Genomic DNA, 14,919 nt, shown 5'->3' with positions numbered 1-14,919 from the left:
TCTATTTGCACTGGCTAATCTGTTTTGTTAAAAGGTTAATTATCTGTTTCCATTTGTAAAGGTTGAAATATTGTCTTGAGAGCCACTGTGTCTGTTGGAAGAGAATCTGAAAAATCCTACTCCATATGCGTCTGTTCTAATTAAACTTGGTTCCTAAATTTGGGTGAATGATGGATCAAGCTGATAAAACCAATCAACTCTATGTAAACATTGCTTTCTATGGGGTTGATATCTAGAGATCTGACCTTCTTGGAAGGTAACTTAGAAGAGCAGAATTAACTTTAAAATCATTATCTGAGCAAGAGCAGATGAAAAAGTAAGGGTGAAGTTAGGGTTGCGGATACGGAGAAAACTATCTAAGTATGAAGTTACTAGGAGGCTAGATTAATTTAATTGCCTTACACTGGCTTTTGTGCAGTGTCTGTTCTAGAGGTTGGTTGTGTCTATGATTCCTTGGGAAAAACTGTCCATAACTGGTAGTTGTAAAATAATAAAAGTCACAGTTGTAGGTTTCGCCCAGCTCTACTGAACTGGCTTTGCAAATGGAATGAGCTGTTGTGCTGATTCTTTTAGCAGTCAGCTCATGTAATTTGTACTTTCCAGAACGCGCCTTATTCTGCAAAAAGAAATCCTCAAACAAGCTGTGCTTTGGCAAATAAGGAGGTGCTTGAGTTTGTGAGACATTGATTTAAACTTCATCTGGTTTCTTGCTCTGATGAAACATGTTGCTTTTGAAATGCGGGATGGTGTTGGTGCAGGTCACAGATAACCTGAAGGTTTCAAGCAAGGCAAAAAAGATGTCCTTTTCTTCTTTGTGAAAATAAAGAACAAAAAAATCAAGAAAGCAGCAGTGCCGGGCCATGATGGTCATATGGAGAGACATGGGGCATTTTTGGGATGTGGGTGGCAAGGCTTCTCTAACGTTTTGACTACAGTAATGTGAAATAATAAGCCCTGTCTGACTGGAGGTGATAACCTCCTTTCCCTTGGGCATGCTGATGTTATTCTCTGCAGACAGTGAGTTACATAAAACACAGACTCTCCTGACTGTGAAGGGAGTTAATAAGAAAATGTAGATTTTGTTCTTGATGCTATTTTATGTTGTTAATGACCTCTGTTGTTCATAGCAGGAGAAATTGATATTCTCAGGATACCCTGCCTCCCTTAAATTAGATAAATTAAATAAATTGAACTCTAAATATGAATGTGCTCACCACAGTCTCAAACTGGCTACATATCCAGGACCTGCCATCTTTGGATTATTTTTCTTCTGCTTTTGCATCTATTTTTCTGAAGTGTTAGTCCTAGTTAATGTCTCTCTTTTTGTAGCGTGCCTAAAACCTGGAGAGTACTCAATGTTGTTTGCTACTAGTTGGTGCTTTTATTAAAAAAAATAAAAATAAACCAAACCAAATGTTTTCCTTAAGTTTTATGTAGGTAAGTAACATGCACATGTTTGCTGGTTTTGAATTCTTTTAGGTGAATAACATAACTTGGTTTTTTCTTTTTTCATTTTGAGTGCAGCAGTGTCAGTAAAAGATGCTTTCATGTTTTCAGCTGACTTTCAGGTCCCTGAAGGTAACCAGTAACTTGCTGAAGTGTTTGTGTCTTTAATTCTGCTTCTCCTTCAGCTCCCATTGCACAGCTCCCATTGTAGTGGCCCGAAAGAGACACATGAACATAAAATGCTTTTAGGGAAGGCATGTTCACCTTCTGATATGGGTTATGATTATTATATGGGAGTGTGAAGATTATGGATGCAATACAGCAGAGTTGGCTTTACTTTTAATGGTTCCTTCAGTACAAGCTGGAAAAGTGTTAGCATCCGTGCACAGATTGGCCTTTTAAAGGATAAGGACCCCATGAGTTTATTCCATTCCCCCATATGAATGCATTTTAGAGTTGAAGGATAGTGTTGGTGCTGATTTAGGAATTCAGGGACAGTATTCACTTCGCTTAAAGTTTTACCGGAAAGGGCAGTGCCACAATGGGGTTATTTTTCATTTACTAATACATGATAATTTTTCATTTACTTAAACAGTTGAGGTGGCATGACATACATGCTGCTGCTTTCTGAAATACATAGGAGGGAAGTATTTTGGACTCTATCTTTCTGTTGTAAACTTAGTTTTAGAAAAGTGAAATTTTTTTTTAAAGTATGAATTAATGCTTTTCCTGGGCAGAAGATGGAAATGTCATCTCCAAAGTAATGGTGCTTATTTAGAGTTGGCTTTTTCAGTGGAAAGACACACATCTGCTTTTAAAAAATTTGACTATATTGTCTCCAGTATTCTAGCATGGAAGTTTATGTCAGTATGGTTAATGTTTTTAAGTGACAGAGGCAATTACCATTTACATAAAACATTTCTGAACAGCATTAAAACTATACTGATTCCTGTTTAAAAGTAGGTCTATTTTAAGTTTAGGTCCTGCTGGGGTTGGCAAGCAGAGAGGACACAAATCTTGGCTCTAGTACTAAGTTTCGTAGGAATGGAAGCAGATGCACCTCTGAAGTTGCCAAGTTTGAGCCTTTGGTTCTGACTTGCCCGTGTTTATTTGAGTTGGGAAAGTGCCAAGATACTTTCTGAGGCTGGGTGGGTGCTCACTCCCTGTGTGCAGTATGTGCCTACCTGCTTAATATCCATGTACTCCTCTGGATGCATCCAGGACAGCAGGGAAATGGGCATGGTAGTGCCGGATTTCAGTGCCAGCAGGGGCTGTAACTCTGTCAGTTCCTCTGATACACTGGGGCAGGATGCTCCCACCTGCACATCTGTGATACTGTGATCATTCTGGGGAACACATGGAAGTGCAAGAGATTTGCTTCAGAGGGATCTCTCAGCAGATCACCAAGTGCTGCTATTACTTGAACTTTGTACTGAGAGGGATAAACATTACAGTGTGCACAACAAAGCAGAGGAAGTAATTTTGCATGAAATGTTCATAGCAAATACGTTCAAAATAAGTCCATGAATTTCTGTTTGTCAAATGTGAACTAATGTAAGACTTAAAAGGTCATTGTGGGCTGACTTGAGGTGGGTTGAGCCTTCCTTTGTTTCCTCTGAGACTTCTGTGGAGGCACCTAGAGATAAGGTTCCTCCTGCTCTGAACATCTGAGAGATGCTGCCAGCCAGTACTTGCCGTATTAATCTTTTTGCCAAAGTTGGGACTTAGCTGAGACTACATTTGCTCTGACCAAGAGAGGAGTTTGAAGTGTGGTGCAGGCAGCAAATACTTGTCTTTATTCCTCCCACTCTCCAGAAACTACAAACTCTTTCTACAGAACCTGTGAGCTCCTTTGATTTGCAAGTACTGCAGCAGATTTAGGAGGAGACTTTTGATGCCGTAGACAAACTGGAATGTATTTTTGCTGCTTGCCAGCATATTGAGTGAATGTCACTTACAGCATCTTAATTCTTTTGGTCAATTTTACAAGGAGTGTGCAAGGCCTGAACTTCTGTGAACTGGACAACATGCAAAGTCTTGTTGTGTTTGGTTTCCTAAAAAAAGCATTCAGCCTTGTTTCATTCTCAGTGATTCACTCTCAGAGAACTGCTGGCATCTGTACTCAGATGTCTTTTGCCACCAGTCTTTGAAAACAAAGAGTAGTGCTAGAGAGTATTTTTATACTTTAGGGATCATCTATTGAGATCATGCTTGAGCACAACTCTTAATTCTTTAGTAAGTGAAGCCAGTATGTGCTGAAGTATTCACCACTCACATGTGGGAATTAAGTTACTCATAAGCTGTCCTTACGACCACTTTCTCCATGTAAAGTATGAAGCCGTAAACAGGGTTTATGTATTTCCAGTGTCAGATATTCAGAGGCAGCATTACCCTTTGGTTGGAAGAAACATCTGGGACTAGGAATGTCTTTCAGCTGTTCCAGATGCTGCTTTTGACTTGCTCCCTGACCTTTTCACTGCTCAGTATTTCAGTTCCTGAGACTTATCAGCTGTTCTGCATTTTTCGTCCATCTTGCATCACTTGACCCTTCCAGCTATCAGAGGCTCTCTACTGCCTTGTCTGTAGCTTTTTTAAAACTTCTTCAGACAGTTATAGCTGATTTTCTGCTGTGTGCAGTTTGCCTCTAGCATTGCCAGTTGTGCAGAATAAGACACTTGAAATGGGAGCCTGGACAGAAACCTGGAAGGTTAAGGACCACTCCATTCTAATCATAGAATAGTTTTGAGTTGGGAGGGACCTTTTAAAGGTCACCTAGTCCAACCCCTCTGTAATGAACAGGGACACCTTCACTTTTCCAAATGTGTTGGTTGCAGCAACCTTGTCTTGAACTGTGTGCTACCATGTGAGGAAAAAGCTGAGGGGGATATATACGTAAGGGGTAACATGCAAAAGCATAACAGAGATAGTGTTATCCTTGGAAGTTGTTTCTGAAGTTCTTCAAAGCCCTTTCCTGTGTCATGACGTTTTGCAGCCACTCCTAAATCCGGTACGGTATATCTGTACTTGAGACATGATACCCAGATAGGTTGTGTGCAAATGTCTGCCAGTTACACAAGTCTTACACAGGTGAAGTCCATCTCCTCCCAAAATAGTTAGTGGGATTAGGAAGTGATGGTGAGAACGAAGTTTCCTTTCTAGGTGTCAGAAGAGAATCTGTGATCAACAAATTGCTCTTAGCTTTGTAATTTTCTTATAGCTCCTGCTGCCACAGCAGTAGTGGGAGGACAAGAAAGAAGAAAGCTGCTGTGTGGATTTACACAGAATAGGACTGAATGGCAAGGGCAGCAAAAGTTAAAGCTGTGAAAATTACTCCAAATGCCAATCTGACAGTGTGATGCTGCAGTAACAGAAGAACTGCAATTGCTTGCTTTTACAAAACTATGCATGTTTACTACACTAGTCATTATCACAGAAAGTAAATATGCACATGCAGAAGTGGATGTTTTCAAAAGTGCCTGACCAAATTTGTTAACTAATTTCTGTTGTAATTCACAAGAAGCTGAATGTCTTCTTATGTTATTTACAAATCCTCAAGTCCTGTTTTATTTGGGCTGTTTATAGCTATGTTTGAATTCCTATAAGAAAACAGTAGACTTGTTAAGGTTTGGTCTAAGAATATGTGTTAGAAGGTTCTGACATGAAAATGCAAATCAGGTAATAAAGAGTTCGGCCAAGGCCTCAATTTTCTGGCAGAATTATTTGGCCTTGGTTTTTGAACTGATCCCAGAATGTATTGATAAGTAATAGATGTCTTTCCCTCAGCTTCACCAGGCAGTGAATATCACCTGCTGCAGTTTGACTGCTGATAACACCTCTCACAGTTTTGTATTGCCTAAGGAGTAATTATTTAGGCCCTGGAATTAAAATTCTGTCAAGCAAAATACATTCAGGCTGTCCCTGTTAGGACAAAAGTGAGGAATGCAGAACAGCCAGATGATCTGTGCCTAGGAACATTTCTGCCAGTGGTACAAGAGGTTTCTCAGATGTCTCGGAAAACCTTTTGGATAAATGTATAATGTCTGTTCTGAAAGTTTGTGTAGGGAAGCTACTGGCAAGTGCACTGCTGCAGGTTTTGGAAAAGAGCACGACAGGAATGCTGTAAAATCTCTCCTTGCAGTGACAGAAACTGAGACATGCTCCATGCAGTATAAAAATGCTAAGCACAAACAGGAAGTTAGCTCTCTTATTAAATATGCTTTTACCTCTTTGACGTGTTTTTCCTTCCACGTGCAATATCCCTGTGACACAACAGATGAGTAGCAACTGATTTTAAAGTACCTTGATGGTTGGAAATGGGCTGATCTTCTGCTTCCTGCAGCAGCTGCATACAATGTCTCTGTTGCAGTAGAGATTCAGGTGTCTTGGGATGTTTCACGAGCAAGATAAGTGCTGACTGTTTTCACATGCTAAATGATTTTAAGAAGTTGCTACTCAGCAAGACTAAATCAAAAATAAATTGAAAGGAAACTCAATGGTCAGAGGCACCAACTCTGTACCTGAAAAATATCAATAAACTCAGGCACTTATGCTCTGTATAGCTTGTTGTAAGTAAGGAGAAGGGAACCCAAAACTGGACATCACTTGGAAAGATGTGTAAGTGTTGAAGTATTAATCTAATTTTACACAGCACCATTGTGTCACAAAGACTTTTATGACTTTTGCGTGTGTATATGTGTTTCGCAGACGTGTTCATCAATAACCAAGCCAATGGTTGCTGAAAAATCGTTGCTGCAGCCTCTTGCTGGCTATCTGTCCATGTGCCTGGTGTAGAGGAGTCATGTCTGTGCAGTGCTGTGTGTGCCTGCTCTTTTGTGAGAGCAAGGGAATTAGATAAGGCAGGCTGAAAGGGTATGGATCTGAGGCAGGCCCTCTGGTAGCTTCCCACATTTATCCATTTTTTTGCCAGGCTGACATCGGGCTCCAAAGAACAGCATTTGAGCAGTGGCAAGGAAGAAGAGTTACTGGAAGTGAACTCTGCTGATGCTTTGCGTGCTTGAAATGTGCTATCTTGGTCATGAGAAATTTCAGTGAGAAGAAAAACATTGACTGCAAACCACCGGGGTTTCTTGCCAAACAGATCATCTTTGTGCAGTCCTGGACTATTCTTGTAACTGGGCTTGGTGTGCTTTAATGAGTTTCTCTGACTATTTCCTGGCAAAATGCTGGGATCTGGGGGAGATGCCCAATTCCATAATTCAAGTATTGAGTGAGTGGTAGCTGAGGAGAAACAATTCCCCGCTTTCTGTGCATGCTGCCGGCACAGACCTTCCACATTGGCAAGGAGAACATAAGTGCAGTTAGTTGCCTTCTAGACAGACCAGTGAGAGAGGCAAGTGGTTTTATGGAAGCTGGAAAAGGTTGGATTGAGGCCAGCAGTGGTAGATGGTGATGATCTCCATGGGCCAGGAGATGTTGATGCAGAGCCAGTGTGTCAGAGAACATTTCTCATTTTGTTTGCTTTCCACTCCTGATGTCCAGACAAGCCCAGGAGAGTGAGCCCACAGGCAGCCCCAGATGAATATATTGTATAGAATTTATTCAGTTCTGGTTATTACCTAAACTGGAGGCTGGCCAAGTCAGTAGAGTTGACTCTGGCAGCAAGTACAAGTTGTGTTTCCTGTTGAGAAGATGAGTTTGAGGAATATTCTCATTTACTGCTGAAAATGCATGGCTTTCTGCCTCGTCTTATGAGACCGAAAGGACCTGGAGTATGTTGATGTAATTCCACACTTTGTCATGTGTTGTTTACATACTGTTTGCACCTCACTGTTCTCTGCATCAGTGCCAGCACCCTGATATTTCTGCAATTTATTTTTATGATCTTAGTGTTGAAGCAGCTGTAAAAACAAGTAGTGAAAGTGAGCCAGCTGCTGGAATTTCTGATTCCAAGTCTGGTTTATAGTATGCAGACATTGAAAGGGAAGGACATATGAAAAACAACAAATGAACTTGATCTCAGGACTAAATGCAGATGAGTTAAGTGGCTGAATTTTTAACTGCTTAAGAGAATTGAATCACTAGTGAATGAAATAATACAACTTTTTTTTTGGTACAGAGCATATCTAAATATATACTACTGCTTTGATGGAGATCTTACACTGTCCTGTGAGGACATGGGAGCAGTAAACCAGTCGTCTCTCCTAAACCTCATTTGTTTTAGTATTGCAGAAATAGATAGAAATTTTACCAGACAAAAGGATGGAGATGTGTTATCAACTTGCTTGGCTAGATAAAATCCATATGCTTACTTAGTACCCTGGTGTCAGCACCATTGGCATGTGACTTTATGAAAGAAAATAAAAAATAGTCTTTCATCCAAGCAGCTAATTGTTTTTGACTTTGGTATTTAGATTCTTGTTTATGGTCCAAGTGAAATAGGGACCTAATGTCTTTAGCACTGCAGTGATGCTCATGGATACTGTATATAAACTCCTCCTTTGTCCCTGCCTTGAGGCTTGCCCAGGCAGCAGAGATGAGCTGATCTGCTTAGCAGTTGTGCACCAAGGAGCACAGGGTAGCCTATGGGTAATGATTTTGTTCCCTTTTTCAGTTGCAGTAATTTTTCTGCTTTCCATAAATGTATTTGCTAAGTCACTTTCCGAAGGCATTCGGAATTCCGAAGGATTTTCCAAAGTTAGAGGGCCACTTCTTGGCATCTACTTTGGTTCAGCCAAAAACCCAGCAGCATCCAAAAGATCCCTGCTTGTATTCAGAAAATGCCAATTACGAGTTGGGTGCATGTCCTTTTGGAGGTAGGGCAGTGTGATCTGAGGACTTGTCAGCTGGTTTGTTCTTGTTCTTGCAATTGTAACCACAGACACACAAAAAACCCCCTCTGTCTGCTCTGCAGAGATCTGGACATGTTTGTATGTTTTGTGGTGACGCTTGGCTCAAGTAAATCTCACAGTACAGGTGTTCTGGGTGACTCTAGGTGAACCCTAAGAGACAGGAGAAAGATTTCCTTTCTCTGAGAAGAATACCAAGTGATTAAGTTTTGATCCTGCAGTTTGTACTTTGCTGAAAGCTCTGTGCTTGTGTTGAGGCCTGTTAACCTCTGTGGCACAGGGCAGTGAGGAATTCTAATCACGGCAAGCAGATTCCAGGATCCAGCCCGGAGCAGGGATGTGAAAATAGACTGTGTAAGGGTGTTAAAAGAAGAAGCTGCAAACCCACAACAGAGGTGGCAGCTGGAGAAGTTGTTCCAAAGGGGATGTGTGAGCAGTAGGAAGAAAGGACCCAAAGGAAAAAATGACTGAAAAGCACATCTGATTGGAATCTATTGATTCTTTCTTGTATTGTGATTTATTTTATGGTGATATAACACTGTCTATTAATTGTCAGAGGAACGGCCTTATCTGTCAAATGAGTGTATTATCTGCATTTCTAGTCTGCCTTACAAACTGAGTGCATCCCTTCACAATGCTGATGCCCATTCAGTATGTTCTGTGAAGGTATTGTTGCTGTGTAGGAGACCCAGAGCAGGAGTGCCAGACTTGGACTCACTAACCCACTCTGCAAAAGTGAGAGGATGAAGCTTCAGTCTCGATATTGTTAGTCAGAGATGTCTGCTGCCTGCAATGTCAAGAATATTTCAGTATTTTCCCAACCTGATGTTTGGAAACAAAAACCTACCTAAGAAGCCAGCTTTTCTGGGCCCTAACAGCTGTGCAAGCTCCTGATGAGGCAAGAGATTGCCAGTGGTAATCTGGAAATGAGAGAAAAATGTTCTTCAAGCACTTACAGACAGTGAAATTTCACCACTGATTTTGCATGCTGCTGTGTTTGTGTTTGTAGTCACATTTTATTCTGTTTAGGTATAAGCACTTTGGCATGTGTAGGTTTCAGTTTGATTTGTATTTTAACTGGAAATATCAGAACTTGCAACTCAAAATCCTGTGTTTGTCCTCTACACTTAATAGAGGATCAGGAAAAGCTTTTTGACCATAAAGGTTAAGCACATTACTACATGATTATATGTACAAAATCCATCAGGAAGAGTCATGGCTGTCCAAAAATCGTTAAAAGGTATAGTTTAAATAAGGCAAAAATGCCACATGCAACTTTATCAAGTGTATTAGTTCCACAATTCAGCTCTAGTTCAGTTAAGGCACAGTTCTTGTGCCTTAAGATGGGCCAAACTTCTTCATGATTTGCCAAATGTCTATAACAAGTGTCTGGCCACACACTCACTTCAGTCAGGGGTTGCTTGTATGAGGTGATGCGCAACTATTCTTTCATTTACTGTCCCCATTCCTTTAAATGGCCTTCAGTAAAATGAGCAACAACAACAATAACAAAAAACCTCTGCTTGTCTGGTGGGGTAAAATTAAGCTTTGGTGAAGCAGAGGGTTTTTTAACATTCTCTGAAAGCCCCAGGCTTGCTAGGGAATTTTAAATGGGGACCTCCAGTCATCAGCTGCTTTCCTTAGTCTGAGAAAGTACTGTAAGTTCATTCCTTGTTACTGCCTGTAACCCAGCAGAACTCACCTCAAGAAACAGCTGTCTTCTTCAGTGCTGGTCAAAATGTCTTGCACAGCAGTTGAAGAAAACTTTTGCCTCTTGCCCGTTTTTTAACAGCTCATTACTATTTTAGTATTTTATAGGTGAGTAGTAATTCTCTGAGATGATGGGGTGCTGGTATGAGAACAAGCAGGCAGATGTTGAATGCTTTTCTAACACACTTTTGTAGCTGAGAGTGTTTCTTTTCCAGCTGTGTTGAAAGGAGCAAGTCACTGCCTGGATAATAATCTAATTATTTTACCTTTTCCTCTTGTTTGCCCAACAGGAGAGTTGCCTATTCCCAGTATGGAAGAACACAATGGCTCTTCAGAGACTCCTGCCCTGAGCCAAGGGCGGCACGTTGCCATCAAGTGTGGGTGGCTGCGGAAGCAGGGGGGCTTTGTCAAGACCTGGCACACACGCTGGTTTGTCCTCAAGGGGGACCAGCTCTGCTATTTCAAAGATGAAGATGAAACCAAACCCTTGGTAAGTGAAAGGAGGAGATAGAATGGAAGGTCAGAAAAGGGAGAAAAGTAAGTCAATGCGAGAAGAATTGTCTGGAGTGTAAAGCAGTGAACTTCTCTATCTCTGTCACTGACTCAGTGTTGGATTTGGTATTTTGATTACACTGAGTCAGGCCTTGGCAGTTAATGTAGTTTCCCTATCAGACTTATTTCTGAAACTTCCTTTCCCAGGTCAGGTTTTCTCATTTCTGCATTTTAAAAGGAGAAAAGTATACAGGAAGTTCAAGTAGCAGAATTCATCACTCAGATGGACTTGACTGAGGCAGATGAATAAGGTGTATTTGAAAAGATGCTGCTTGATTTCTTATATTTTTTTCTGCTTACTATGCAGAGTATCCCTGCTTTGTGTTTTCCCAAATAAGACCCTAGCCTGAATAAATTGCCATCTGTAATATGGAAAAGACTGGTGTCTGCTTGCCTGGTTCTGTTGTAGTGATTTACTGCTTCTTAACCCTAATCTCTTTTCCTATTTACTTAGCTTTTTCACCAGCATTCCTCAGGGCTGCCTATCCCCAGAGTGCCATAGGGGTAGAGTTAAACAGTGCTGCCTCTTGGGTCAGGGTAGGCCTGTGCCTCTTTGATAGTAAGGATCTCCTGCTAGCACCTACAGGGGTATGATAGTCTCATGCATTAATGATTTTCCAGATGTTTGTGACTTCAGAAAAAAGCTTTGAGATCTGTTACTTCTGTGCAAGTGCTAAAATACGATCATCATGCCCATATTTTTTATGGCTACTAAATTTCTGATGGTATACCTTTTGCATGGAATTTCACAGGGAGTTCTCAAAGATGTAAAACCCATCTAATCCAGCTTCCTGTATGGAACAGGTCATGACACTTGGCTGGGCTTTGCAGCTTGCATTATAGTGCACGTGTTAAGAAAATTATTTAGTCTTGAGGAAATGATTTCCAAAGTGTGAGTTAATTTCTAAGTGCCTATTTCACAGCCTTGGTAGCTGTTTTCTCATAAAATTATCTCAGATAGTATAGGTTAATCTGAGATAATTTTAAGTTCTGCTTCTAAGCAGATAAATTCTGATATATTTACACAAACTATATGATTTTATGACTACTTTGAATATGAAATAATTAATAATTTCTGGGAAATACAGCATATCTCCCACTATATATATATGTTCAATCAAGAGTGTAAAAAGAAGCCATCAGAATAAAATGTTTGTGGGCCAGGTCCTGGGTTTCCAGAGTACAACTCTGCTTCCTAGCACTTGATATCTGCCAGGATGTTTGCATGCAAAGACTTCATGGCTTTTTAAGAGGTGGCACCATGATGTGTTTCATGGAACTTTCTACAGCCCAGAGCCCAAATTACCTTCTTGTGCATTTGCGATTGACCTATGGGGTGGCTTCAGAATATCCTGTTGGCTTTGCTGCTTCCCTTTTTGTCAAACAGAGGGGATGATTCTGGTCTGATACTTGTGATAGGTTAGGTAGCAGCTTGTGAAATAACTGAAAGCTTATTTGAATTTTCCACTTCAATTGCAAGCAAGTTCATAAAAAAATATTAAGTAGGGTGGGAAAAGTGCTGAGAGAAGTGTAACTTAAAATATTCCAATGGGTTTGGAAAATTAATGGGCCTGTCCAAATTAGGATCAGTCAATAGCTCACCTTGGCATAGCTTTTGAAATGTTTCTGAAGCAAACTGCACAAGTGTCAGTGCCTGAAATATGTCCCAGGTTCAATGCCATATACAAGACTATTTTTTTCCCATTACATTGAAGGGTTTGCTGCATTAACTGTGACAAGAAAATCACTATGACCTTCTGGGAACCTGTTCTTGCTGTGGAGAGCTAAAGCAAAGAACTCAGGTTTTAGGAAATGGCAAGCAACATTTTTTATATTTGATCTGTATTTAAGACAAATACCACTTTGTTTACTACTGGATTGTACCATTTATGGATGTACAGTAATTCCTTTTGATAATGATATAATGGAAGAAAGTTAATGAGGTTTTGTTCCAAATCGAAGAGCTGTTCCAGGCAGAGAACAGTGATTATTTGTATTGAGGAATATTCTAACTACACACCTTGTGTGTATTTCTATATATGTGCTTTTAGAAGGTGGAAGAACTATAGTAGGAGAAGACAAGACAAGCCAGTGGGCTTACATTCATAGCTTATATTCACGTTAATGTGAATTAGAGAAAAGCAGAATCCAGTTTCTGGTGCAAATTCAGCAGGTGTCCTGAGCACAGTCTGCTTAACATGTGGGCTTGGCTTCTGTTCAGTCTATAACAGATACTATGCCAATGATGTCTGTGTTTTTGAAAGTGAGGGAGATGTGAATGGAATCAAATTTTAGAAAAATACTATGAGCTGTCAGACTTGATTCTCCAAGTGACTGTGTATAATGGGAGTAAAGAGAAGGAGGAACATTTGTGTCTAAACCCTCAGTAAATGCTTCAGAATTCCTGACGCAGGCTCATTTGCTGCTAGTAAGAGATAGCTACCCCATACACTTTAGTGTGTCTACATCTCCTTGGTGTCAAGGCTATTAAATTTAAAAGTCATTAACTATCAGTGTGAGTGTGGGGAATTGCCTCTGCCAACCTGTGCCTACAGGCACACAGAGCTGGTGAAGAACAACAGGAAGAAAAAGCAATGCACAGCTGTTATAGTCAAGGTCAGTGAATTGTCATTGATTCTTTATTATCATCAAACACATGAATCTTTCCCTTGTAATGTTTTATCAATAAATTAGCATCTATCTTTTGCTCTGATATCCATGAAATATCTCTGAGGATCTGGCAGAGATGGCATTTCTGTTACTGAAGATGTGTGTTTGGATAGCAATAATCTAGTTAATTCCACAGGATGAAAAAGTCTAACACATAAGTGAGCAAGTCATGTGAAGGAATAAAATCTGATTTCTGATAAATCTGTTTTCTCTCTACTGCTTGGAAGTGATACTAGATTTTGCTTTCTTAATTCTTTTCACTGTTTTTTGCTTTAGAAAGCTAGTATTATGCTAGATCTGAAGGTCAGCTCTCCAATCTTGAAATGTGGGCAGCTGAAAGAAATCAGAATTTAATGTTCCCTTTTCCACAGTACAGCTGTTGTTTAAATGCAGCCCATGAAAATTCATTTCTTCCTTTCCTCTCTCCTATGGTTAACCTCTCCAGCTGTGTCAGCGTTGACATGGTCTTGACTGAAGCCGAGAGGAGGAAGTCAGTGCTGGCTCATGACACATCATGTTTTTTCTGTGGTTTTGTGAGCAGCAGAAGGGAGATTTGAAGCCTTGTCTCCTTTTCGCAGTTTTGCTGTCTCACTCACCCAGTGTTGCTGAGGAGGTGGGAGCAAAGCTTGGTAATTTGTACTGATGGAACATCACTGGTATTAGGTTGTGAATTAACAAGAATGGATAAGCTCATCCACTCTAAACAGCATTTGAGTTTTAGCCACCTCTTTAATGTTGTTGAGACTCAGCTTGGTTTATGAATTTGAATTTGAGGTGTATACAGCAGAGAGATCTTGAAAAGCTAAGAATTAGCCTTCAGGAAGCACTTGTGGTGTATGTCTGAAAGCCAACAAGGATCTGCTCTTTCGGTGTATATCGCACCCTGAATGGTTTGCCATGCAGTTTTTGTCCTCAGGATCTTTATAAGCTCTTTACTGTTCAGCTTAAGTAATTCTGGAAGGTATTCAGTGGCTCATAGTGTCTTTGACAGGCCCTGGGATTGGACAGGAGATTGAAGTGGAAAAATTACAATCTTTAATGTGACATTTGAATTGGTTGTTCACGGAAAGTGAGTTAACGGCAACTGCAGTCTTAAGTACAGGTCACTGTTTTGTCTGTAAGGGAAGGATGCTTTCTGATGTACAAACAGAATATATTTTGAAGTATTACTTTCTGGAAAAATCACAGAATGAACCACAGTATTGAAAGAGACCTTAAAGATCATCAAGTTTCAACCTCTTACCACTGATGTCCATTTGGACTCTTGAGTCCTTGACCACTACTGTTCGGATATGACAATCCAACAGGTTCCTTATTAACCTAGCAGTCCAACCATCAAATCAATTTCTCTCCAATTTAGAGAGAAGAATGTTGTGGGGAAGCATGTTAAAGGCTTTACAGAAGCCCAAATAAATGACATCTGTAACCTTCCCTTGTTCACTGCTGGAGACACTCCATCACGGAAGACCATGGGGTTGGTCAGGCAGGACTTGCCCTTGGTGAAGCCAAGCTGGGTGTCTCAAATCCCCTCCCCATCCTCCATGTGCCTTAGCTTCTAGGAGGATCCGTTCCATGATATTCCCAGGCACAGGAGGTGAGGCTGATGGGCTGATAGTTCCCAGGGTCCTGCTTTCTGCCCTGTTTGAGGGTGGGTACAAAGTTTCCCTTTCTCCAGTCACCTGGGACTTCACCTGACTTCCATGCTTTTAAAATACCCTGGAGAGTGTCTTGGCAA

General features: G+C 40.6%; 1 protein-coding gene across 1 annotated transcript in view; it reads left to right on the top strand.

Moving 5' to 3' along the window:
* ARHGAP24 (Rho GTPase activating protein 24) overlaps positions 1–14,919 on the top strand; it is a 183,987-nt gene that overhangs the window by 19,964 nt on the left and 149,104 nt on the right. Inside the window, exon 2 of the mRNA XM_015625319.3 lies at positions 10,253–10,452. Coding sequence (XP_015480805.1) covers positions 10,273–10,452 — 180 coding nt within the window. The 5' untranslated portion in view covers positions 10,253–10,272. The remainder of the gene's footprint in view (positions 1–10,252; positions 10,453–14,919) is intronic.

Source organism: Parus major, chromosome 4, assembly GCF_001522545.3.
Source record: "Parus major isolate Abel chromosome 4, Parus_major1.1, whole genome shotgun sequence".
In the NCBI taxonomy this organism is placed as follows: Eukaryota; Metazoa; Chordata; class Aves; order Passeriformes; family Paridae; genus Parus; species Parus major.
The sequence above is the reverse complement of the archived record's forward strand: the minus strand, read 5'-3'. Positions and strand labels throughout refer to the sequence as shown.